Raw genomic sequence first — 25,649 nt, forward strand, 5'->3', positions numbered from 1 at the left:
AGCAAAGACTCTGTGTGATTTCAGTACCTTTAGACCAGGAAGTTTCTGGACCTAGTCCTATCTCCCTGGACATATTCCAGTGTCTCCTACTTTATAGTTTATGGGGACTTGAATAGAATTTGTATCCTACTGTTGTTTTAAAATTGTATAAATCTTAATTATGTTGAATTGGTTCACAGTGCTTTTCAGGTCTACTGTATCTTTCTACTTGTCTATATACTCATTCTATTAATTTCTGAGAGCATGATATTGAAACTCAACCAAAAATCTTAATTGATCTACTTAAAAAGAAATTTCTTCTCCAGAGGGTCTTCTGGACCCAGGATCAAAGCCAGGTCTGCCTGCATTGCAGGCAGATTCCTTACCATCTGAGCTACAGGGAAGTCCCCTTAAAAAGAATAACTGTAATACACAGTGGAACTATAGGTAACTTTGTTCTGTATTTTCTAAGCCTCCTGTAAATGTATTATATTTTCACAATTAAAAAAAATAAAAAAGGAGTATAAATTAAAGAAAATATGCAAGAATACAGCCAGCAAGGAAAGAAACTAAGTTAAAACCTCTTGACACATTTCCCCTTCTTACATCTTTTAGGAAATACCTATTTTTTAACTAAAACTGAAATTGGACCCCAAAAAGGCCCTTGAAGAAAACTAAGAATAGTAAGCATATTTCTTTCTGTTAATATTTATTGACTGTTCCCTTCAAAAATTTTACCCTATAAGAATTATCCAGCCAGGAAAACTAGGCATATCCACGTGGTGCTGCCCTTGAGAGAGAAGAGTAAAAACAGACTCCAACCCTTGGGTTCCTCTGCCTCAGGAATTCTGAGTAAAGCAGAGGTCCTACTAGATAGCAGCACTTTCATTCATTCAGGCCATATTACCTACAAAGCGAGCTGAACACACACACAACAGAGCATGGGAAAGTGACCACAGAAGTTTCAACCTGAAATGGAACTGGGGGAGGGAATGGAGACTGTTGCACATGTGCCCCCAGGAAGTAAACTGAGGTGCCAAGAGGCTGGCTTCCCTAAATGCCTGCTCTACAGGATAGTCAATAAACTCACTGCCTGAAAGCTGACTACATGCCCCTTCTTCTTACTCTCTGTCCATAAATAGAACCTCCCCAAATCCTCAACTGACTTCCTGAATTGCAAGTATTCTTCTATTCCCCAATAAACTCAATTTCTGGTCATTTGAGCTTGCCTCAGTTTACTTCCTTTATTAGGTTGATACTACAAATAAGTAAGTGATGTGCCAATATCCGCATACTTTCCTAGGGACGTATGTGGTCACTATGAAGTGGCCGTGAACCCAACAGCAAGTGGGCATGATGGACTCACCTTCATAAGCCAATGCCCATAACCATCAAAGATAGATACTATTATCCTACATGAGAAATCTTAACCTGTGAGCCTGGGCAACAGTCCCAACCTCTTCAGGTAGTGGAGGAGATGGACTGGAATCCACAGTCTAGGACTAGAGTCTGCTCTGACCACTCACAGAGACAGGATTCCTGCATTCGTCATAAACACAGGGACACAGCACTGCAACATCAGGAGGGCACATCCATGGAAGATTTAATGTGCATTGCTGCTGCTGCTGCTAAGTCGCTTCAGTTGTGTCCAACTCTGCGCGACCCCATAGATGGCAGCCCACCAGGTTCCTCCATCCCTGGGATTCTCCAGGCAAGAACACTGGAGTGGGTTGCCATCTCCTTCTCCAATGCGTGAAAGTGAAAGTGAAAGTGAAGTCGCTCAGTCATGTCTGACTCCCCGAGATCCCATGGACCACAGCCCACCAGGTTCCTCCACCCATGGGATTTTCCAGGCAAGAGTACTGGAGTGGGGTGCCATTGCCTTCTCTGTAATGTGCATTAGGGGCATGCAAATTGAGCAGCCTATTTTGACACAGGTTAGGTCCTCTGAGAGAAAATGCAAACACTGATGGTAAAGGAAGGTGTGTGAGGAATGACACATCTTACTCTGAAAGAGAGTAAAACGAACTAGGAAGTAACAGTTCAGGAGCAGAAGCAGGAGCACTCACTCAGCCCCAGGGACCATCAGGGAAACAGAGAAGCACTTCTGCATGTGAAGAATGGGATATGGAGGAACAGAAAGGGAGAAGGTCACAAGCTGGAGAAGCATGAGCATGTTGAAACAGGAGGCAGGTCATGGAGGTCCAAGGAATCTGGTTTTCACTCTGACAGAAAAATCACTGAGAAGTTTTATGTAGGAAAATGATACAGTCAAATGCACATCACAGGTCTCTCAACTGCTGGCACTGGTACTGGATACTCTGTTGGGGGAGGAGCCCTGTGAAGTGCTTGACTGTCTCCACTCACTAGATGCCAGATGCACCCCTCCCCACACTGTGGTGACCAAATGTCCTCAGACACTGCCAATCATACACTGAATGGAGAACCACAGGACAGCAGTGGGGAGCCAGGACTGAGGACCCAAGACTAATCAACAAGGTAGATGTGATAAGTAAGCGAGTGACAGCTGAACTGAAAGGTGATTTTTCCTAATTCCTCTCATGTAATGTGGCTACACAACCTAGGCATCCAGCTAAACAGAGAATGCTCCAAGCGCACCTTGTGCAAACTCCTCTCTACCTCTGAAGCCCGTATCACCCGCCAGTGTCATCACCGACCCACCTCCTTGTGGACCCCTGCTGACTTCCTCAGCAGAGACTTCCGTTCTCAGCCCCCCAGCCCTGTGTCTGCTTCTCTGTACGTACTTCTTCATCCTAGGGGCATTCAATCTCAGCTGACACCTGAGCCCCTCAATTCTAATCACTGCATGGACTGGACTTCAGAATCAAGAGGCCAGCTCTACCCCTCAGATCTTAAACAATATCCCCCAGCCAAGCCTCCAAGGAACCATTCCCTCAACTCCCTCTACACCTGCTCCTCACTATACTCTCCACTTTGTCTTATGAGATGGATTGCTGTTGTTCAGTTGCTCAGTTGTGTCTGACAATTTTCAATCCCATGGACTGCTGCATGCCAGGCTTCCCTGTCCTTTACTATCCTCTGGAGTTTGCTCAAACTCATGTCCATTGAGCCTATCCAACCATCTCATCCTCTGTCCCCCTACTTCTCCTCCTGCCCTCAATCTTTCCCAGCATCAGGGTCTTTTCTGAAGAGTCAGCTCTTCACATCAGGTGACCAAAGTATTGGAGCTTCAGCTTCAGCATCAGTCCTTCCAGTGAATATTCAGGGTTGATTTCCTTTGGGATTGAGATGGATATGCCCACCTTTTCAGCATATAACCCATCGCCTAAGCTAATAACCCCAGTTCCTCTGTCCTCTAAGAACTGCCCAATTCTACCATGTCCCAAAGAATCACAAATGTTAGGTGTCAAAAAAAAAAAAAGTCATCCTGCGTGAAACCTGTTCTTGCTTTCTTATTCTGACACTTCATAGAGAATCACCACCCACTCACAGATGTGAGTCAGAAGCCAAGGAAATCATCCAACCAAACTTCAAGTTCTGAGAACCGTGAATCCTGAAAATTCCCCACATCTATCTCTTTCTTCCCCACTGCCCCTTTTTCAGTTCAGGACTGTTACTCACCACCCAGGCAATGATTTTATTTATTTGTTTTTTGAATTATTTATTTATTTTTAGGATTTATTTTCTTTACTTTACAATATTGTATTGGTTTTGCCATACATCAACACAAATCTGCCACGGGTGTACACGTGTTCCCCATCCTGAACCCCCTTCCCACCTCCCTCCCTGTACCATCCTTCTGGGTCATCCCAATGCACCAGCCCCAAGCATCCTGTATCATGCATCGAACCTGGACAGACACTGATTTTAAATTTCTTCAATCTATTCTCCATTCTGCCATCAGAATATTTTTTTTAATAAATGCCAATCTGTTTATGACTTAACTTGTCAAAATTATTTAAAAGCATCACCAGGATGACACAAATGTCCTTGTTTACACATCTGGACTCCTTTCTACCCATCAGTCCCCTGCCCCAGCTACAGTCCAGAACCACCTGTTCTGGATGCATGGTCAACCTGCAACTCCATGCAGAGCATCCACACACTTCTCCTTTTACAGCCAGTCCCTGTGATCAACTCCTGGGGACCCTCAGGTCCTGCCCCGAGTACTATCTCCTGAGCTACAAGGAAACTCAGTCAACTCTCCCTCTTGCTCCCCTTACTGTGCATGCCTCCATGGGGACCCCATATACAACAATGGCATGCATCAAATATTTACATATTGTGCAAAATATTTTGTTTTCATGCTTTCTTCTTACTCAGAATACTATATTACTCTTCATTTTACAGAAGGAACGAACTGTGAGAAAGTAAGCCATTTACACAGTAAAGTCTACATAGTTAAGTGGAAAATTCAGCGCTTAAATCTAGGACAGTCTGATTAGCAGCCACTTCAACCACTAAGATCTAATAATTTGTTTCTATGTTTTACTTAAGTCTGTTCAAGTCAGTTGAGAATAGAGGCTTTCTACCAATTAGGGGTGGGGTAAGAGAAAAAGGAGAAGCTGAAAAAACAAATGGAAGTCCTAGTTATATATCAAGACCCTGACCTAAATGAAGAGGATCCATGTATAAAATAAATAAGCTAAAAGGATATAATGCTCAACACAAGGCATATAGCCAATACTTTATAATAACTATAAATGGAATATAACCTTTAAAACTGTACACCACTATGTTGTACACTTGAAATGTATATAATATATCAATTATATCTCAATAAAAAATTAATAAGTTGGAAGAGGAAATCAGTAGTTATCTTGGTGTTCTTACAAAATATGTCTTAGAAACGAAGACTTTTTTTTCAGTTCTGGAGATGAAAAGTCCAAGATCAAGGTGCCAGCATGGGCTCTTTATCTGTTGAGAGCCCTCTTCTCCCTGGGTATTGGTTGGTGCCTTCTGCCTGAGTCCTCACATTAAGATACTAATCCCATTTGCAGCAATATAGATCGAGCTAGAGATTGTCATTCTGTGTGAAATAAGTCAGACAGAGAAAGGAAAACATCACTTATATGCTAAAGTTAAAAAGAAATGAAACAAATCAACTTATTCACGAAACAGAAACAGACTCACAGACTTCGAGAATGAACTTAAGGTTATCACAGGGGATGTGTCAGGAGAAGGAATAGTTAGGGAATTGGGAATAGACCTGTACACACATGCACAAAGCTCAGTTTCCTGCACCTCTGGAGGGGTCTGCACACCAGCCTTCTGTGTCTTTCGGTTTTGTGTCCATAGTGCTGGTGTTGGAGTTTGAAGTTTTAGAGACACTCCCAACTGTTGGCTTCACGGAGTGTCCCTGGAAGGGCTGGGCTTCCAATGACAAGGGTTACTTTGCTTTTTCAGTTGACAAACCAAGGGAAGGACATTTTCTGGGTCCCTGGGGACAGCAGACACCCCAGAAGGGGTGGCCCCGAGTCCCAGCATGCAGGGGCCAGGTTGTTGCCACCCCCACTTCCTCTTTCCCTGGAGGAGCCAGTGGCCTGGCATGGCCTTGGGTAGCTCTCAGTGCTCACCCCAGGTTCACCCGCATTCAGCGGCAGACTCATTTGACCCCCACAACCTGGAAGGAAGCTGGATAGTGTCATTTCTACTACCCAGAAGAGGAAACAGGTGACTGGGAAACAGGTGACTGGCCCCAGGTCACATGGCCCATCCATCCCAGCGCCCAAAGCCTGGTCTCCAGCTCTTATTCCTTGAAAGTCATTCAGCTCCTCTAGCCAAGAAGAAGGACCCCCTGGAGGAGGTGGTGTTTGGGGAAGGGGCTGCCTTGTGTGCCCAGGCTTTTTGTTCAGCAGCAGGCTAGCCCTTCACTGGGGATCTCAGAGCTGGGAGGCACTGTACAGACCACCAGCTCCGGATCAGCGCCTCCAGGGGGCCAGGCTGGCCAGTGAGACCCAAGAGGCCGCGTCATTTCCAACCCTCCTACACCTGTCTTCTCCTACTGGTGTCGGGGGTTACGCCTCCTTCCTCTGGGAGACGCAACAGTTCTGATGCGCAGGGAAGACAAGATTCGTCTGTTAGGCACTGACCCTCCCTGGTCCCCTGAAGTCCTGCCGGATGGGAGGCACGTGCAGCCGGACGTGCACCTAAAGGGAGCCAGGTGGTACCTCACTCGCTCCAGAACTCGAGCGCTACTCCCCTGTTCGCTGTTCCCCGGGGGGAAGCCAGCCGGGTTTAACCCCTGCCCCGCCAGCCCAAAGTCCGAGCGCGCCTCCGAAGTCTTGGCTTCTTCGGAGCCCTGAGCGCTGAGTGTGCAGAAGGGATCCCGGCTCTTCTTTCTGGAGGAGCGGGCTTTGCACGGGGCGTGCCCGCAGTTCCCCGCGAGCTACTGGGGAGAGCTCTGGCTCCGGACCCAAGATGCGCGCCTGCCCGCCCGCTTCCCAGCTGGGTTTCCCATGGTCGAACTGGTCGGCGGGAGGAGAGCGGGCTTGACCCGGGGCACCCCACTCCCGGTGGTGCACCCCACTCCCTGTCGGGCACTCGCGGGAGGGGGCGGCCCGGCGGGCTGATTAGACAGCATCCAAGCAGGAAGTCTTGGTCCCCACCCTGTGCGGCCGCCTCACCGCGCGCGGCCTGGGCGCCTGTCCGCCCGTCCATCCGTCCGTCTGTCCCTTGGTGCGGCAACCCGGGAGGCCAGGGTCGGGACCGGGGAGGCTCCGTCCGCGACGCCCCCACCAGCAGGCCAATTGAGGCTGCAGGCGGCGCAGCTGTGAGCGCGCAGCCCAAGATAAGCGGCCAGGTGAGCCTACCTGCGCCGCAGGAGGGGCGCGGGGCGGCGCGGAGCGGTGCGGAGCCGACCGGAGCCCGACCGGACGCGCGGCGGTCTTTCGGCATGTCAGTTAGCAGGAAGAGCTGGGCCGCTCTGTCCAGGTGAGCCTGGGTCCTGACTGCTCCGGGGGCCACAGGGTCGGGGCCACACCGTGCAGCCCCCGGGGTTCTGGCCCTCCTTACTCTTTGCGGACGCAGGCCCGAGCAGGCTGGCTGTGGAGGGCTGTCCAGGCCGGAGAGGCCGCTCTGGGGGCTGGGGAGACGTTCAGGAGGTAAACGGCCAAGTCTCAGCTTCTGAGCCGCCCCTGACTGCTTGTCTTTCTCTGAAGAGTCTGAGAGGCCCCTCCCGGGAGGAGGTAAGTGACCTCCCAGGGATAAGGCTCAGGCTCTGGGCGCAGCGTTTTGGGGTGCTGTCAGGGCTGAGAAACCTCTCTTGGCGCTCTCCCTCTCTCTGCTTCAGTCTTCACTCACGAATAGGGCCTTCAAGGGGTCCAGGGACTGGGTGTCTAGTCTTTGTCTGCTAGACATCTAGGCAGGGTCAGAGAAGCCTGGGTGGTGGGGGAGGGGGGGGGTGTCCAGGAGGCAGCACCCTCATGTGATTGGTGACTCCTGAACTCCTCTTGGAGTTCAGATGCTCCCAAGAGCATCTCCTGACCCCCCTCATGCCACCCCCAGAAGACTGAGGCCCATGTAGTGGATGGGCAGGAGCTGGGTGGGTCCCTACTGCTTGACCCGAAGGCTCTAGCTGGTAGAAATTGGCCCCAGGTGGGCGTTTGTGTGGTGAGGCCAGGCTGCCTCTGCAGGTGTGGGCAGACCCTCCCATCTGGACCTTGACCCTCCCCTCCCCCCCACCATCCAAGGACCCCAGGCTCCAGGGACCCCCCCCCCATGGCAGCACCTCCCCCACCAGGGCTGGGGTCCCCCTGGACTCTCTGTCCTCACTTCTCTGCAGCAGAGGCCTGTGAGGTCTGGAGAGGGGAGGATATGTCCCAAGAAAGGAGGTGCTCGGTGCTCTGGACGGGGGACCCAGCATCTCAGAGGCCAGTCACACCCAGGGAGGGTCTGTGCAGAGGGTGGGGCTGGCTGTCAAGGTCTTGGACTCTGCGTGTGGGTCTGATGCGGGAGTGTCTGTGTTTCCAGGCGGGCCCTGTCTGTGTTTGGGTGTATGTGCACACACACGTGTGGGCCTTGCGTAGTGCGGAGAAGTCTGGGTGGGTGGGAGGTTCTGACATTGTCTTTGGAGTTCACGTCTGCTCAGATGTCCACTGAGGATGACGGTGCAGGGTCTGGTCTTTGCTGGCCCTCTGCTCAGAGGCCCTGGGCTCCTGTGGGTGCAGGGGTGGGCTTGAGTGCTCTGGGGAAGCTGCCCTGCCTCCCCAGGGTCCTGAGCTGCCGCAGCTGTTGCCAGTGCTTGCCCAGGAGGCAGCTGGAGCCAGGACCCTCCGCCTCCCGGGAACAAGCCCCAGCTGGCAGAGGGAAGGGCTGTGAGTCACTGTCAACCGAGCTTCCCAGGAGAGGGTTGGGGGCGTTGAGGAGGGTGTGAGGGTGAGGAGTGTGGCTCCAGGCAGGGCCCAGGTGGGCAGCAGAGAGCCAGTGGGCCCCCCATCCTTGGCGCCAGTTTAAAATGCAGATGCCCAGCCCTGGATGGTGGGTCGGGTGCCCAGGACAGAGCGGTGAGGGGTTAGTCATTTCCCCGCCTGGCCTCCTGGTTCTCCCTGGCACCTCTCCCTAGACTGTCAGGGCTGGAGGGGACCTCACTGACCACTGACAGTGGCCCCTCACATGGGGAGGCCAGCTCCCCTCGGGCAGCACACTGGCCCTGGGTCACAGGGCCTGGTGTCAGGCCTGCACCCACTCTTCCCCTCCCAAGGTCTGCACGTCCTGCCCTTTGAGCCTGGGCCTCCACAGAATGCCCTGGGGCAGCCTCTGTGCCCTCCCCTGCTAACCCTTCCCAGGCAGCTGAGCCCTGACCTGACACACAGCAGATTTCTGTGTGCAATTCCCTTAGGAAGGAAGGGTTCTGCTGGTCAACCTGCCCACAAGGATACCCCTGCCCTCAGCTGCTGACCATGGGCAGGGCAGACTCAGGAAGAAGGGCCTGGGGGAGGGAGCCAGATTGGCTCTCCCCTGCACAGTGGGCAGGGAGTTTCCTGAACCACAGAAGGGAACAGGAGATCCCTTTCTCTAAGGATGGAGCATGGGTGCTGGAAGGCCTGCCTGGAGCAAAGAGGGCTGCATGTCCAAGTGCCGGCTAGGTAGTGAGGGCAGCAGGGGCGGCTGCTGGGGCTTCAGCTGGTGGCCATGGCTGGGAACCCCCGGGTGTTGGCATGCACTGACCCTGGTGCTCTAAAGGACAAGCTGTTGGCCACTGGGTCTCCCCAAACCTGCTTCCCAGTCTGCACCGGAGCTCAAGCCGGCCTGGGGAGTCCCAGGCACCCACTCCCTCTGACTGCTCAGCTCCTGGGCTCCTGAGAAGGTGGAGCCTCCCTGGGTGTCCTTCCTGGCACTGGGGCTTGTGGTTTACAGGCTGCCCTGGCTGGGAACTTCAGCTCCTTCTTTTACTGGCCATCCTGCCGTATGTACCTTGTTGATCCTGTGAGCCTTGGAAGCCTCATCTGCAGAATGGAGGTGCCTCCACCCCCGCATTCCTCAAGGTTGTGGGGGCCTCTTGTCAGTGGCACTTGTGAGCATCCGGTGCTGTCTAGGCACATGTCAGAGCACTCACTGATTCCTTTGTTTATTGGTTTACTGGTCACTGTATTCACCAAACATGTGTGCTTCTGAGTGCAGAGCACTGCCCTGGGCCCTTTGTTGTTCAGTCCCTCAGTCATGTCTTTGTGACCCATGGGCCACAGCAGGCCAAGCCTCCCTGTCCATCACCAACTCCCGGAGCTTACTCAATCTCATGTCCCTTGAGTCAGTAATGCCATCCAACCACCTCATCCTCTGTCGTTCCCTTCTCCTCCTGCCTTCAATCTTTCCCAGCATCAGGATATTTTTCATTAAGTTGGCTCTTCCCATCAGGTGGACAAAGTATTGGAGCTTCAGCTTCAACATTGGTCCTTCCAATGAATATTCAGGGTTGATTCCCTTCAGGATGGACTGGTTTGACTTCCTTGCTGTCCAAGAGACTCTCAAGAGTCTTCTTCAGCACCATATTTCAAAGGCAGCAATTTTTTGATGCTCAGCCTTCTTTATGGTCCAACTCTCACATCCATACATGACTACTGGAAAAGTCATAACTTTGACTATATGGACCTTCGTTAGCAAAGTAGTGTCTTTGTTTTTCAATGCACTATCTAGGTTTGTTATAGCTTTCCTTCTAAGAAGCAAGTATCTTTTAATTTCTTGGCTGCAGTCACCATCCACAGTAATTTTGGAGCCCAAGAAAATAAAATCTGTCGCTCCTTCCACCTTTTCCCCATCTATTTGCCATGAAGTGATGGGACTGTATGCCGTGATTTTAGTTTTATGAATGTTGAGTTTTAAGCCAGTTTTTCACTCTCCTCTTTCATCCTCATCAAGAGGCTCTTTAGTTCCTCTTCACTTTCTGCCATAAGGATGGTATCATCTGCATATCTGAGGTTGTTGATATTTCTCCTGGCAATCTTGATTCCAGCTTGGGATTCACCCAGCTGAATTTTGCATGATGTAGTCTGCATATAAGTTATTATAGTCTGCATATAAGTTATAAGGGTGATAATATACAGCCTTGTTGTACTCCTTTCCCAATTTTGAACCAGTCCATTGTTCAATGTCCAGTTCTAACTGTTGCTTCCTGACCTGCATCCAGATTTCTCAGGAGGCAGGTAACGTGGTCTGGTATTCCCATCTCTTAAAGAATTTTCCACAGTTTGTTGTGATCCACACAGTCAAAGGCTTTAGCATAGTCAATGAAGCAGAAGTAGATGTTTTTCTGGAATCACTCTTGCTTTCTTGATGATCCAGCAGATGTTGGCAATTTGATCTCTGGTTCCTCTGACTTTTCTAAACCCAGTTTTGCAATCTGGAAGTTCACAGTTCACATCCTGTTGAAGCCTAACTTGAAGGATTTTGAGCATAACCTTAGCAGCATGTGGAATGAATGCAATTGTCCAGAAGTTTGAACATTCTTTGGCACTGCCCTGGGCCTTTGGGTACTGTATTCCTGGGGCTTCACCCGCCCCCGTGGGAGCCTGACCTCCACCCTTCTTGTCCTTCTCTCCCTTTCCTTCTCTTAAGAGGGGTAGCTCTTTGTTTGGTGGAGATAACTGTTTCTGTTGGGCTGGGGGGTGTGGTTGGGGGTTAGCACATCACTGAGGTGAGCAGTGGGGTCTTGGTGTACAGCTAGGGGTCACTCCAGAATGCCTGGGCTGACACCCTCTGGGCAAAAAGCTGCCTGGGGTGAGTCACTTCCCCGAGACTAGGCTCCAGCAGATCACATGCTGTCTGACCCAGGTTCCACCGACAAACCAGCAGCTCCCCTGAAGGCTGAGTGGCCTGCATGGGAACAGGCTTGCTCAGGCCCAAGGAATCCTGGGTGTTCCATCCCTACCTGGCCACAGGTGTGCAGGGGAGTCCCGGGTCTGTGGGCCAGTCTCCCTGCGGGGGGTGGACTCTCATCTCTGCAGTGCATGGCTGACCCCAAACAGTGGACTTGAGGGGGAAGGCTGACCATCTGGACCCAGGGGAAGCCATGTGCAGGGGGTCTTTCTCACCTGGATGAGGGCATCGGGGCCTGGTTGGAGGGGCCATGGGTTCCTGTGGAGTGAGTGATGGCAGAGGCCTGGAGTGGTCCAGTTTCCACCCCATGATCAAGGCCGTGGTGCCTGGGCTTGAGCCCTTCCCACCCACTTGGGGGGAGTCGAGCCCTGACAGGCAGGGGCACTGAGGTCTGCACCACCAGTGAGCCTGACAGCCAGGTGTGGGCAGATGCCAGTGTGGGGCCTAGGGTTTGCTGACCCTTTGTGCTCCCACATGTCAGGCAGAGATCTGGTGACCCCATGAGGAGGAGCGCCCTGCCCCCTGTACCTGGTGCCACGTTTGGTGGCACGCATGTTCTGGGCACCTATGGTGGATGTGCTCTGTCCTATGGCCTTTTCTCTCCCCATGGGACAAGCTCTCCACACTTTGTTTGCAAATTTCTGATACTGCTTCTTGTTAACCCTTCTCAGATGCTGGGCGTCACCAGCTCCTCCTACTGGAGACCCCTAGTTGTCTCTTGTCCAGTCGGGCTCTTTCTAAGGGTCTGGGAGCCTCTTTGCCCAGCACTGCCCTGGTGGGCCCCTTCCTGCAGTCCCAGCATATCCCTTCCTGCAGTCCACCAGGCTAGCTCCCCCCTCCTCCATCGAGTGAGTGTCTCCTCACCCTTCACATCCCCCCTCCACCACTGCTGCAGACATCTCACTGAACCCCTCCCTCCCTGATGGCCCCCAGCCTTCTAAAAGCACCACCAGGAGCTGCTCAAGCCCACTTTCCATCATTTTTCTCATTGCTTCGCTGGCCCCCCATCCCCATCCAGCCCCCCAGCAAACCCAGTGGACTCTGCCTTCAAATTGTGTCCTGAATCCATCACTTAAGTCTCCTAGTGACTCCCCACACACAGAGTGAACCCACGTCTCCCTTGGTCCCCAGGCACCTGCTCTGGTGCACCTTCTGCTAAGTTCAGCATACCCCCGCCCACTGCCGCACATCCCAGCTCCGCAAGCACACCCGGCTCCTCAAAGCTCTCTCCCCTCCAGCGCTGCCACCCCTTGTCTTGGGTCCCTCCTGTCCATTTGTTCATGAGCGGGGAGCCCTGGAACCTGCTTGTGTGCAGACCCTGCTCAAAAAACATGAGTTTACTAAACACCAGGTCAGCAAACATGATGCTGGGCCTGAACAAAGAGGTCAGGGTGATGGTGTGGCTCCTGCCCCTTTTAGGGAGGAGGTCTGGGGAGGTACAGGGAAGTGACCCCTCTTAGGTGGGAGGATCAAGCAGGCTGTCTGACCTGGCCCTGCAGAAGTCTCCCCAGGGTCTGGGGGCTCTTTCCTTTAGGAAGCTTCTTAGGTTTATATGTCATTAAGTTGATAAAATTTGTGGGTTTCCCCCAGGTAACGTGTCTGCTCTTCCCATGATACTTCTTCCGTGGTTGCATGTGAAGCTCTGTAGAGGCAGGCGAGGCCATGGTAGGAACAGGGCAGTGGAGAGGCTGGGGAACAGGTTTGGGTGCTGACCAGGTGGGAGCCTTACTACCCTGCAGTGATGCTGGGAGGCGAGAGGACTGCCTTCCCCGGACCCTTCTGATCGGGGCCAGAGAGTGCTGGATGGTACCCCTGACCCACAGAGCCCGGAGCTTCCCCTGCGGCCTCTGGGGAAGCTCGGCCTCCCTCCCCATGGGCCCAGCCTCTGGCCTCCAGGCTGTCCTGTCCTCCCTCTGAAGTCCAGCCCTTTCCCTCCTGGTGCAGAGTGGGGCTCACTTCCCTTTCTCAGTATTTTGCAGGTGGATCTGTGATCCCACAGTTCCCAGTGGGAGGCTGGCCCAGCTCAGTTCCTCAGAGATTCTTTGCTCTTTGGCTAGAATGGGGGTGGGCCACTGGGGGGAGGTAGGTGTGCGGGCAGGTGGGTGAGGATGACCGGTGGGAGGCTGGGGCAGGGTGCTGTAGGGACATGGGGCTGGAGGCGGGATGGTGGAAGGTGGGGTCCGGGGGGTGGCTATGAGGGGGACCGGTATGAGAGTGACTACGGTTCTGAGAGTGACTATGAATGACTGTGAGTGACTATGGCTGGGAGAGTGACCAGGGGCCAGAGGCAGGCTGTGCCCCTCACTCCCACCCATGGGAAGGCTGGTTTTCGGAGGTGAAGGAGGCTGACGGAGTGCCTAGGCAGTGAGCGAAGCAATGCTGGGTTCCCCTTTGGGGATGGCTGGTTCATCTGGGATCTCTGTCTGGGGGCTGGGACATCCCGGGGGAGCTGGGGAGCTGGGATGTTTCTCAGTAACTGTTCATCTAAGAGCCTCAGATCAAAGCCGGGCTCTGCCAGGTTCACCTGCCTCCTTCGGGCCGAGCAGTGACCATCCTGCCATGTCCCTGGGTGCCCAGGCAGGGTGGACCCCCATTCCAGTGGGAGTTCAGGGTTGCCCAGGCAGGGTGGACCCCCATTCCAGTGGGAGTTCAGGGTTGCCCAGGCAGGGTGGACCCCCATTCCAGTGGGGGTGCGGGGGCGCCCAGGTAGGTGGATTCCCGTTCCAGTGGGGATGCAGGGGTGCCCAGGCAGGTGGACTCCCATTGCAGTGGGGTTGCAGGACACCTAGGCAAGTAGACCCCCGTTCCAGTGCGGGTGCAGGGTGAAGTCCAGCCTGCCGCTCTCCTCTCCCTGATGTCGGCCGTGGGGATGCTCTGGACGTCACCCTGAGGCTGCGCTGACCCTCTGTCCCCCCCAGCCTCACCCGGCAGTCGACCCTGGAGGATGAGGAGGAACAGGAGCGAGAACACCAGTGGCAACACCAGAACCTGAGCTTCACCACGGACGACAAGGACCCACCGGACCCCGAGAGGTGTGGGTGGGAGGCGGGACCCTAGTGAGGATGAACTAGCTGCCCCTGCCTGGGGAGTGGGATGACCTTCTGTGGTCCCCACCCTGGTCAGGACAGCAGTCAGGACCAGCATGGGTGAGCTGGGCCGCTCTTCCTGGGCATTTTATAAGCATAGTTCATCCTTCCATGCTCCTGAGAGGGTGCCAACCCGCCTCTCTGGTGGGCGCATGGCTCGTGCACCAGGGGCAAGGCCTGGGGGTCATCAGGCCCTGGGCTTACCATGCCCCTTCAGCCCAGCCCCCTCCTGCTAGTGGACCCCTGTGGTCTCTGATGGGAAGGAGGTGCTGCTGGTTGACCACCAGCCCTGAGGCTGAGCGCCCCTACATGCCTGTCTGCGAGGATGGGGCCCACTCGGGGGATGCATCTCCTCTCACCTCCAAACAAGCTCAGTTCACAGATCTGGCAGGAGGCTCAGCCAGCGAGTGAACTCACCGGAGCCATGGGCGGGCGGGTGGAGGCACAGGAGGGGCCCCTCTGCTGCAGGCCATTTGGGGCAGCCTCGTGTGCAGCTCCCCAGCTCCTGGATAGGCGGCCGTGGGGCATTCGGCCTGCACCGAACCCACGTGGCCACAGAGGCGTGAAGGCCTGGGCGCCACTCCCAGCTCCCCTGCCCATTGCCGTGTGACTTGGGCCAGCTCCCTGCCTGTCTTTGCTCCTCATCTGTAAGTGGCAGGGCCTGACACAGGAGAGGTGTTTGTTGAACATGGAGTGGTTGCACCTTACAGGCATGAGGTGGGGAGAGCTATGCAGGCTGGTCTGGACGGAGGGTCAGCAAGTGGAGGGGCTTGGAGCAGAGTCCACATGGAGGCCAGCAAGGCAGCACGGCAGCAGGAGACCAGAGTGGGGGCGACAGGTTCAGGAGGGCATCAGACCCAGGTCATGAGCCTTTTATGCCGCCTGTGCCTGAGGTCAGGATGGGGTTTATCTGGAATAGGGAGCCTGGGGGCCGGGGGTGGAAGGTGGAGGGAGGGGAGCAGTGTCTGGGCAGGACTGACTCCACAGGGCAGGGACAGCAGCTGATCCTGGCCTGGGGGGTTCTGCCAAATGCACCGTGTCTCAGGAAGACAGGGAGCCCCCACCGTCTGTATACAGAGGCCACATTCTCTTTGCCAGAGTGAGGTGGGACACAGGGGCAGGCACAGTAGGACCTCACCTATTTTGTCTCGCCCTGCCTTCCTGCCCTGCAGCACCAGCATGAGGCTCCCAGCCAGCTCGGTCAAATTAGGCCAGAAGCTGGAGCAATACCTCTCGGCCATACAGGTGAGCGGGCCGGTCACTGGAGTGTGCTAGACGTGCCTGGGGACTCACCCTCCAGGGTCAGCGGCCTGTGCTCTCTGCTCCCAGAGATCAGAGTCTGTCAAGTGTGCAAACCCATCCCACACTGAGTTCCTTGAGGCTCCCGTGGATGTCGCCAGCAAGCGCCACCTCTTTGAGAAAGAGCTGGTGGGCCAGAACCGAGAGGGTCCAGCTGCCAGCTGCAAGGTGAGTGGCTCTGGCCCGCCAGGCATCTGCAGGCCACTGAGGCTGGGGTGTGCAAAGCTGGAGCCTGGGCACTGCAGGACAGCTCCGTGCTTTCCTGCGTCCATCTGGCGGACTCAAGGGCCCAGCCATACCTGTCGCTGAGCCCCCAGCTCAGCTGTGCACACAGCTCTGGGGAAGGGTCCCGTGGCCTGGCCGTGTAGATGTGGTGAGGGGGGCCCTCTGGAGATGCCAGCCCGGCCCCAAGGTGGGAGCTCTCTTCTCAGGAGAACTTGGAGCTCTCAGGGTTGGTGAAGTCACGGCTCAGGTGGATCAGCAGGATCCAGGAGTCAGCACAGCAGGGCCCACAGGTACCGTGTGTACCCCTCTGGCCCCAGTCTCCCTGCAGGCCTCTCATAGTGGGATGACCCATCAGGGGAGGGACAGCCCTGAGTGCAGTGGAGATGCTCTGCACGCGGGATGGCCGTGTGGAAGCCTGAGGGTCAGAGAGCGGAAGGAGGAGGGCCTGGGGTCCTCCCCCAGGAAGGGGTGGGTCAGGGGCTCTGCAGCAGCCTAGGCCTGGTCTCTCTCCCGATACCCAGAACCAGGAGACACAGAGGGAATTGGCAGCTGGCAGGAAGCCCCAGTGGAAGAAGAAGCCAGAGGCCCCGGTGGGTACCAAGGTGAGTGGGGGCCCAGGGGTCAGGGCAGCTGTCCCTGGAGAACGTGGGCTGGCAGGCACCCACTCCTCCACTGCAGGCCTGGCAGGGGGGGCCTGGCGGGCAGGGCACATGCGGGCTCCTAGAAGCTGACTGCTGCAGGGAAGACACTTGAGCCGGAAGCAAGCCTGGACCCTGAGACCCCCAGCCCCAGTAAATGCTCCGTGTCCCAGAAGATCTCTGTGCTGGAGGAGAGAGCTGTCTCAGGAAAGAGGGAAGTTCCAGACAAAGCCAGCGACTCGGAGAAGAGACCGATGTCTGAGAAAGCCACCGTCTTCAAGAAGACCCCAGTCCCCGAGATACAGCCGGCCCCAGGCAGGGCCATGGCCCCATTGAGGCCCCAGGACTGGGAGCACTCAGCCTCAGCAGAGTGCCCGTCCAGCCCCGGGGGGCAGCGGGGCACTGGGCCTGAGAAGGAGCCTGAGTCTTCGGCGGGGCCTCTGTCCCAGGATGGCGGCCTCCCGCCTGTCACTCTGCAGGTGCGCAGTGCCCCACGCCTCCCTGTCCTCCCAGCATCTCTGGAGGCCTCCCCATCCTCCTGGCATCCCTGGCGGCCTCCCTGTCTCCTGTCCTCACATCTGCTGTCCTCCTGGCATCTCTGGCTGCCTGCCTTTCTCCTGTCCTCCCCCTTCCAGGTCGGCCCCAGCTGTGTCTCCCCTCCCTGCCTGCTCTGTTGCCCACAGGACAGGGGACTGGGCTGGGATCTCACCTGGCACCCACACCACACTCTCATCCCAGGCCCAGACTCCAGGAAAGCCTCAGATGCTTCTGGAAGCCACGCCCCCGCCCCGCCCCTGGAAGCCCTATCCACTGGCCTGGCCCTGGGCCTGTGGCTGCACCCCCACAGCTGAGGCAGCACACAGGGGCAGAGGACTGGCCTGCTGCCACTGCCCCGCAGCTGCTAGGGTCAGCCAGGCCTGTGGGGCTCCAGGCTGCCCGTCCTCCTGCATAACTTGCCCCCTGCTCCGTCCAGGTGAGGACTCGCAGCACGGAGGCTGAGGCCAAGGCCCCCTCGCCAACACGGGTCTTGCCCCCCTTCAGCAGCACCCTGCAATGCTCCAGCACCCGCACCATCCCCAGGGTGAGCCTGGCTGCTGTGGGCTCCTCCCTGCGGGGCTCGGGGCAGTGGGGAGGCAGGCAGGAGGCACCCTGAGAAGATCTGGGGGTGTCAAGGGGGACTGTTGACCTGGCTTGATGGGAGGGGCTGAGCCCCAGGCCCGAGGTGGGCCTTTCATGGGGGTGTGGCTGGGGTCTGTGTAGAGGGGAGTGCTGGGGAGAACCCAGGGTGGGCTGTGTTCTGAGAGCCAAGTCCTCCCTTGTGAAGGCTATGGCTGCCATGGACCCCACTCACTGGCACCTTCCTTCTCTTTCCAGATGAGCCCCCCTAGAGACAGCTCAGAGGTGGCCTTAAACCACAGGTCAGGGCCTGGGGGCCCCGGGGCTCATCTGATGTGGGGCTGAGGCCTGAGGTGCAGCAAGGGGAGGGTCCAGCTGCCTGGGGGGGGGGGGTGGGAAGGGCAGTCCTGAGCCACGGGGTGCTGGGGGGGCGAGTGGGTGCGCTGGGGTCCTTTGAGTCAAGCACTGGGATTCATGCACACAGGCTGCACCGTCTGCCCCGAAACTGTCTCTGAGGCCAGCGGTCGTGGGCGAGGCTGGGGGACATGGGGCACACAGTGGATGAGGGAGTTGCTGCCCTCACTCCAGAGTGAGACGTGCAGGAACCACGGGGCATGGAGGATCCAGGGCTTCAGGATGGGAACCGAGGGCTGGAGCCCCTTGCAGTCAGGGGAGCTCAGCCTGTGAGAGTGGGGTGAAGGCAAAAGATGGTGAGCGTCAGGGGGTGTGAGGTGGGGAGAGTCTGTGAGACAGCAGAGCGATGGCAGGGGGCAGAGGGCATCAGGGGACGTGAGGTGGGGAGAGCTCTGCAGGCAGCTCTGGACAGAGGGTCGGCTAATGGAGGGACTTGGAGCGGAATCCACATGGAGGCCAACCAGCAAGCGCAGCAGCATGGGGACCAGGGTGGGGTCGCCAGGTTCAGGAGGGCATCAGACCCAGGTCATGAGCCTTTCATGCCGCCTGTGCCTGAGGTCAGGATGGGGTTGATCTGGAATAGGGAGCCTGGGGGCCGGGGGTGGAAGGTGGAGGAAGGGGAGCAGTGTCTGGGCGGGACTGACTCCACAGGGCAGGGACAGCAGCTGATCCTGGCCTGGGGGGTTCTGCCAAATGCACCGTGTCTCAGGAAGACAGGGAGCCCCCACCGTCTGTATACAGAGGCCGCATTCTCTTTGCCAGAGTGAGGTGGGACACAGGGGCAGGCACAGTAGGACCTCACCTACTTTGTCTCGCCCTGCCTTCCTGCCCTGCAGCACCAGCATGAGGCTCCCAGCCAGCTCGGTCAAATTAGGCCAGAAGCTGGAGCAATACCTCTCGGCCATACAGGTGAGCGGGCCGGTCACTGGAGTGTGCTAGACGTGCCTGGGGACTCACCCTCCAGGGTCAGCGGCCTGTGCTCTCTGCTCCCAGAGATCAGAGTCTGTCAAGTGTGCAAACCCATCCCACACTGAGTTCCTTGAGGCTCCCGTGGATGTCGCCAGCAAGCGCCACCTCTTTGAGAAAGAGCTGGTGGGCCAGAACCGAGAGGGTCCAGCTGCCAGCTGCAAGGTGAGTGGCTCTGGCCCGCCAGGCGTCTGCAGGCCACTGAGGCTGGGGTGTGCAAAGCTGGAGCCTGGGCACTGCAGGACAGCTCCGTGCTTTCCTGCGTCCATCTGGCGGACTCGAGGGCCCAGCCATACCTGTCGCTGAGCCCCCAGCTCAGCTGTGCACACAGCTCTGGGGAAGGGTCCCGTGGCCTGGCCGTGTAGATGTGGTGAGGGGGGCCCTCTGGAGATGCCAGCCCGGCCCCAAGGTGGGAGCTCTCTTCTCAGGAGAACTTGGAGCTCTCAGGATTGGTGAAGTCACGGCTCAGGTGGATCAGCAGGATCCAGGAATCAGCACAGCAGGGCCCACAGGTACCGTGTGTACCCCTCTGGCCCCAGTCTCCCTGCAGGCCTCTCATAGTGGGATGACCCATCAGGGGAGGGACAGCCCTGAGTGCAGTGGAGATGCTCTGCACGCGGGATGGCCGTGTGGAAGCCTGAGGGTCAGAGAGCGGAAGGAGGAGGGCCTGGGGTCCTCCCCCAGGAAGGGGTGGGTCAGGGGCTCTGCAGCAGCCTAGGCCTGGTCTCTCTCCCCGATACCCAGAACCAGGAGACACAGAGGGAATTGGCAGCTGGCAGGAAGCCCCAGTGGAAGAAGAAGCCAGAGGCCCCGGTGGGTACCAAGGTGAGTGGGGGCCCAGGGGTCAGGGCAGCTGTCCCTGGAGAACGTGGGCTGGCAGGCACCCACTCCTCCACTGCAGGCCTGGCAGGGGGCGCCTGGCGGGCAGGGCACATGCGGGCTCCTAGAAGCCGACTGCTGCAGGGAAGACACTTGAGCCGGAAGCAAGCCTGGACCCTGAGACCCCCAGCCCCAGTAAATGCTCCGTGTCCCAGAAGATCTCTGTGCTGGAGGAGAGAGCTGTCTCAGGAAAGAGGGAAGTTCCAGACAAAGCCAGCGACTCGGAGAAGAGACCGATGTCTGAGAAAGCCACCGTCTTCAAGAAGACCCCAGTCCCCGAGATACAGCCAGCCCCAGGCAGGGCCATGGCCCCATTGAGGCCCCAGGACTGGGAGCACTCAGCCTCAGCAGAGTGCCCGTCCAGCCCTGGGGGGCAGCGGGGCACTGGGCCTGAGAAGGAGCCTGAGTCTTCGGCTGGGCCTCTGTCCCAGGATGGCGGCCTCCCGCCTGTCACTCTGCAGGTGCGCAGTGCCCCACGCCTCCCTGTCCTCCCAGCATCTCTGGAGGCCTCCCCATCCTCCTGGCATCCCTGGCGGCCTCCCTGTCTCCTGTCCTCACATCTGCTGTCCTCCTGGCATCTCTGGCTGCCTGCCTTTCTCCTGTCCTCCCCCTTCCAGGTCGGCTCCAGCTGTGTCTCCCCTCCCTGCCTGCTCTGTTGCCCACAGGACAGGGGACTGGGCTGGGATCTCACCTGGCACCCACACCACACTCTCATCCCAGGCCCAGACTCCAGGAAAGCCTCAGATGCTTCTGGAAGACCCCCACCACCCACCCCCCGTCACCCCTGGAAGCCCTATCCACTGGCCTGGCCCTGGGCCTGTGGCTGCACCCCCACAGCCGAGGCAGCACGCAGGTGCAGAGGACTGGCCTGCTGCTACTGCCCCGCAGCTGCTAGGGTGAGCCAGGCCTGTGGGGCTCCAGGCTGCCCATCCTCCTGCATAACTTGCCCCCTGCTCCGTCCAGGTGAGGACTCGCAGCACGGAGGCTGAGGCCAAGGCCCCCTCGCCAACACGGGTCTTGGCCCCCTTCAGCAGCACCCTACAATGCTCCAGCACCCGCACCATCCCCAGGGTGAGCCTGGCTGCTGTGGGCCCCTCCCTGCGGGGCTCAGGGCAGTGGGGAGGCAGGCAGGAGGCACCCTGAGAAGATCTGGGGTGTCAAGGGGGACTGTTGACCTGGCTTGATGGGAGGGGCTGAGCCCCAGGCCCGAGGTGGGCCTTTCATGGGGGTGTGGCTGGGGTCTGTGTAGAGGGGAGTGCTGGGGAGAACCCAGGGTGGGCTGTGTTCTGAGAGCCAAGTCCTCCCTTGTGAAGGCTATGGCTGCCATGGACCCCACTCACTGGCACCTTCCTTCTCTTTCCAGATGAGCCCCCCTAGAGACAGCTCAGAGGTGGCCTTAAACCACAGGTCAGGGCCTGGGGGCCCCGGGGCTCATCTGATGTGGGGCTGAGGCCTGAGGTGCAGCAAGGGGAGGGTCCAGCTGCCTGGGGGGGCGAGAGGTTGGGAAGGGCAGTCCTGAGCCACGGGGTGCTGGGGGGGCGAGTGGGTGCGCTGGGGTCCTTTGAGTCAAGCACTGGGATTCATGCACGCAGGCTGCACCGCCTGCCCCGAGACTGTCTCTGAGGCCAGCGGTCGTGGGCGAGGCTGGGGCACTTGGGGCACACAGTGGATGAGGGAGTTGCTGCCCTCACTCCAGAGTGAGATGTGCAGGAACCACGGGGCATAGAGGATCCAGGGCTTCAGGATGGGAACTGAGGGCTGGAGCCCCTTGCAGTCAGGGGAGCTCAGCCTGTGAGAGTGAGGTGAAGGCAAAAGATGGCGAGCGTCAGGGGGTGTGAGGTGGGGTAAGTTCTGTGAGACAGCAGGGCGACGGCAGGGGGCAGAGGGCATCAGGGGACATGAGGTGGGGAGAGTTCTGCAGGCAGCTCTGGACAGAGGGTCAGCGAACAGAGAGACTTGGAGTGGAGTCCACATGGAGGCCAGCCAGCACGGGCAGCAGCATGGGGACCAGGGTGGGGTCGCCAGGTTCAGGAGGGCATCAGACCCAGGTCATGAGCCTTTCATGCCACCTGTGCCTGAGGGCAGGATGGGGTTGATCTAGAATAGGGAGCCTGGGGGCCGGGGGTGGAAGGTGGAGGGAGGGGAGCAGTGTCTGTGCGGGACTGACTCCACAGGGCAGGGACAGCAGCTGATCCTGGCCTGGGGGGTTCTGCCAAATGGACCGTGTCTCAGGAAGACAGTGACCCCCCACCATCTGTATACAGAGGCCGCATTTTCTTTGCCAGAGTGAGGTGGGACACAGGGGCAGGCCCAGTGTCCCGTGGGTGGGCAGGACCTCACCTGCTTTGTCTTGCCCTGTCTTCCTGCCCTGCAGTACCAGCATGAGGCTCCCAGCCAGCTCAGTCAAATTACGCCCGAAGCTGGAGCAATACCTCTTGGCCATACAGGTGAGCAGGCCAGTCCCTGGAGTGTGCTGGGCGTGCCAGAGGCCTCACCTCCAGGGTCAGTGGCCTGTGCTCCCTGCTCCCAGAGATCAGAGTCTGTCAAGTGTGCAAACCCATCCTGCACTGACTTCCTCGAGGCTCCTGTGGATGTCTCCAGCATGCGCCACCTCTTCGAGAAGGAGCTGGTGGGCCAGAGTCAAGAGGGCCCAGCCTCCAGGCACAAGGTGAGTGGCTCTGGCTCACCAGGCATCTGCAGGCTGCTGAGGCTGGGGTGTGCAGAGCTGGAGCCTGGGCACTGCGGGACAGCTCCGTGCTTTTCTGCGTCCATCTGGCAGACTTGAGGGCCCAGCCATGCCTATCTCTGAGCCCCCAGCCCAACTGTGCACACAGCTCTTGGGGAGGGTCTGGTGGCCTGGCCATGTAGATGTGGTGATGGGGCCCCTCTGGAGATGCCAGCCCGGCCCCATGGTGGGAGCTCTCTTCTCAGGAGAACTTGCAGCTCTCAGGGGTGGTGAAGTCACAGCTCAAACTGTGGAACAGCAGGATCCAGGAGTCAGCACAGCAGGTCCCACAGGTTCCGTGCATGCCCCTCTGGCCCTGGTCTCCCTGCAGGCCTCTCTTAATAGGATGACCCATCAGGGAAGGGACAGCCCCGAGCACAGTGGAGATGCTCTGCACACAGGATGGCCATGGGGAATCCTATGGGTCAGAGGGCAGAAGGAGGAAGGCCTGGGGTCCTCCCCCAGGAAGGGATGGGCCAGGGGGCTCTGCAGCAGCCTGAGCCCGGTCTCTGTCCTGATGCCCAGAACCAGGAGATGCAGAGGGATTTGGCAGCTGGCAGGAGGCCCCAGTGGAGGAAGAAGCCAGAGCCCCCACTGGGTCCCTAGGTGAGTGGGGGCCCAGGGGCTGGGGCGGCTGTCCCTGGAGAATGGGGGCCAGCAGATGCCCAGTCCTCCCTGCAGGCCTGGGCTCTGCCCAGCATGGGGGGACTGGGGAAAACGGGGCATCCCTGCCCTGCCCCGGGAACCCCCTTGTCCTAACCGCCCTTTGTCCCACAGGTGTGAGGAGCCAGTCCCAGGCCAGCAGCCACGCTGGTTGCCTCTCCCACCCGCTTTCCACACTGGATCCAGGAGGACACTGGCCAGCATCCTCCCCACCCCTCTGGGGCAGGCGTGCCCTGTGGCTTGGCTGGCATCTTTCCCGCACCCCTGTTGGGTCAGGCGTGCCCTGTGCCTTGTTCAGCTGCAGGCACTGCGCATCTGCACAGAGCCTCGCCACCCTGTCCACGCAGATTCCTGCTCTTCCTCCTCTTCCTTCCTTTCCTTTCCTCCATCCGGTGGCACCAGTGTCTCTGTGCACCTCTCCCAGGATGGCCCCCACCATCCTTGTGCCACCTGCCAGGCTGGAGGAGCCACACTGACCCCTCCCAGGCCCTGCCTTGCTCCCCTTCACGCCCCACCTGCTGCCCTGGCCAAGCCATCCTGTGCCCCCTCCCCACACTCAGGAAAGAGCAGATAAACTCATTCACTCTCAGGTGTGACCAATAATAGCTTAAAAATCACTCTTTTCGGAAGCTTTGCTTTTCAGTGGAGACTAAACAGCGTGGGGATGATGTTTTGGCTGTGGGGGCCTGAGGGGGGCAAGCATTTGTCTGTCAGCATCCTCTGTGGCCACAGCCCAACACACTTGCCCCCAAATGCAGTTCTCTGCTCCCCTGCCCTCCTGGACCAGAGGGGACGCTAAGCTGTGGGTAGACCAAGCAGCCAGAGCCAGCCTGGTGCCATCAGCCCTGCGTGCTGTGTGTGGCTGAGGGGTGTGGGGGTGTGCGTACGTGTGTGTGCACACAATTGTGTGTGTGGTCCACACGTTTTCTCATCGCTAGACTTACGTTAGAATCCTGCTCTCAGGTGCCTGCTTGGGTTTCTCTGGAGTCAGTGACACCCCATACCTCCTTTGCCCCAGCCCTGCTGTGGGCCTGGTCCTGTGGGAGGCTCCGGTCCCACGTACAGCGGCCAGGGATGGAAGGGCCTTGGGGCCCCACCTGTGAGCCCAGACTCACCTGCCTCCAGCAGAGGGTCTTGCATGGCCGGCCCCATGCCCGCCCAGAGCTGGGGGCAGCGGGACCCGGAGGCCTTGGCCAGCCATCCCCACCCACCACCACATGTGTAACCTCGGAGTTCCCGGGAGGAGCCAGGAGGGCGGGGCTGGGCACCCCCAGAGAGGTATGCCCCACCAGGAACTGTCAGCAAGCAGACGAGAGGTGCTGAGCGCTTGCTTGCTACACTCAGGAAGGTCCTGGTGGGTGGGTTTGCCCAGCACAGCAGAGCCATCCCTCCAGCATGGGGGTCTGAGAGTGGCCCGAGGGATTTGGCCCACGTGGCCCTGGGGTCTGGGCGTCTGGTGCTGCTGCCCCCGGGGGGAGCCCTCAGTGCCCATCAGGGCTGCCTGGGCAGGGTGCAGAGGGCAGCACCACACCACCCACCCTCTTGAACTCACTCATCTACACAGAAGGCCCTGCACTCACCCTTCGGGGGGGGGTGGGTCGCACACCCAGGGCGACCTCAGGGTGACATGTGAGGGACAGCACACAGCCTGGGCGCCCACCTGACTGTGCCCGCCTCCCGTGCCAGGCCTCCTGTGGGTCCTCAGGGCTGTGGGCACCATCTCTGTGTTCTCGTCCCTCCTCTGCTGTAAGCTCAGGGAGGTGACTTCACCTCGTGTGCAAGGGCAGGGCATCCGGGGCAGGCCAGCTGTGGCGGCTGCAAGGATGGCCGCCCGTGCTCTGAGTCAGTCCATCCTGCCTTAGGACGGTCCCTGGAGGCCACACACACAGTCAGGCCATGGATGTCTGGAAACTGCCAGGCTTTTCCTGTGGGGCCTCGGGTGCCAGAGCCCTCTCCCAGGCATCCACGGAAGCAAATTCTGTCCCATTTGAAGGACTTTTGAGCTTACGAGGTACCCACTGAAGTCGGTCGAGTTAAGGGAAGGTGTAGGAAAAGTGGTTCCTAAATTGCAGGAGATTTGGGGCCAGGACAAAAGCCCAGCTGGGCCCCCAGGAGCCAGACCAGGAGAGGGGGTGGCGGCCTGGCTGCTCACTGTCCCTCGGTGCCAGCTGCTGGCTCCTGGCTTCAGCCGGTCCCACCCCAGATCTACTGGTGTGGGAAGGGCCCCTGAGCCTGGAGAAGGCGACTCAGGCCACTGGGCACAGAGGCCCCTGGGGACTGTGGAAGGACAGCCTTAGCTGAGACGGGGCCAGGTCGATAGCAGAGCAGGTGAGGAGTGTGTGACGGACGGGGCCTGGGGCTCCC

General features: G+C 58.0%; 1 protein-coding gene across 1 annotated transcript; it reads left to right on the forward strand.

Annotated features, from left to right (window-relative positions):
* Positions 1-6,798: 6,798 nt before the first annotated feature.
* On the forward strand, positions 6,799-23,909 carry LOC113897404 (ladinin-1-like). Its single transcript, XM_027550141.1, has 21 exons — positions 6,799-6,894; positions 14,193-14,306; positions 15,533-15,605; positions 15,690-15,827; positions 16,091-16,174; positions 16,406-16,486; positions 16,699-17,340; positions 17,496-17,603; positions 17,897-17,940; positions 18,889-18,961; positions 19,046-19,183; positions 19,447-19,530; positions 19,763-19,843; positions 20,056-20,793; positions 20,861-20,968; positions 21,261-21,304; positions 22,272-22,344; positions 22,428-22,565; positions 22,829-22,915; positions 23,148-23,228; positions 23,400-23,909. The coding sequence occupies exons 1-20, from the start codon at positions 6,857-6,859 to the stop codon at positions 23,226-23,228; spliced, it is 2,967 nt and encodes a 988-aa protein (XP_027405942.1). The 5' UTR covers positions 6,799-6,856; the 3' UTR covers positions 23,400-23,909.
* The last annotated feature ends 1,740 nt before the right edge of the window (positions 23,910-25,649 follow it).

Source organism: Bos indicus x Bos taurus, chromosome 1 (assembly GCF_003369695.1).
Source record: "Bos indicus x Bos taurus breed Angus x Brahman F1 hybrid chromosome 1, Bos_hybrid_MaternalHap_v2.0, whole genome shotgun sequence".
In the NCBI taxonomy this organism is placed as follows: Eukaryota; Metazoa; Chordata; class Mammalia; order Artiodactyla; family Bovidae; genus Bos; species Bos indicus x Bos taurus.

Excerpts from the sequence above, each read along its gene's own strand:
- LOC113897404 (XM_027550141.1), top strand. The coding sequence starts at position 6,857 with ATGTCAGTTAGCAGGAAGAGCTGGGCCGCTCTGTCCAG. Across the intron at positions 22,566-22,828 it reads GCCCAGCCTCCAGGCACAAG|GAGAACTTGCAGCTCTCAGG; the intron begins GTGAGTGGCTCT and ends CTCTCTTCTCAG. Across the intron at positions 22,916-23,147 it reads CAGCACAGCAGGTCCCACAG|AACCAGGAGATGCAGAGGGA; the intron begins GTTCCGTGCATG and ends CCTGATGCCCAG.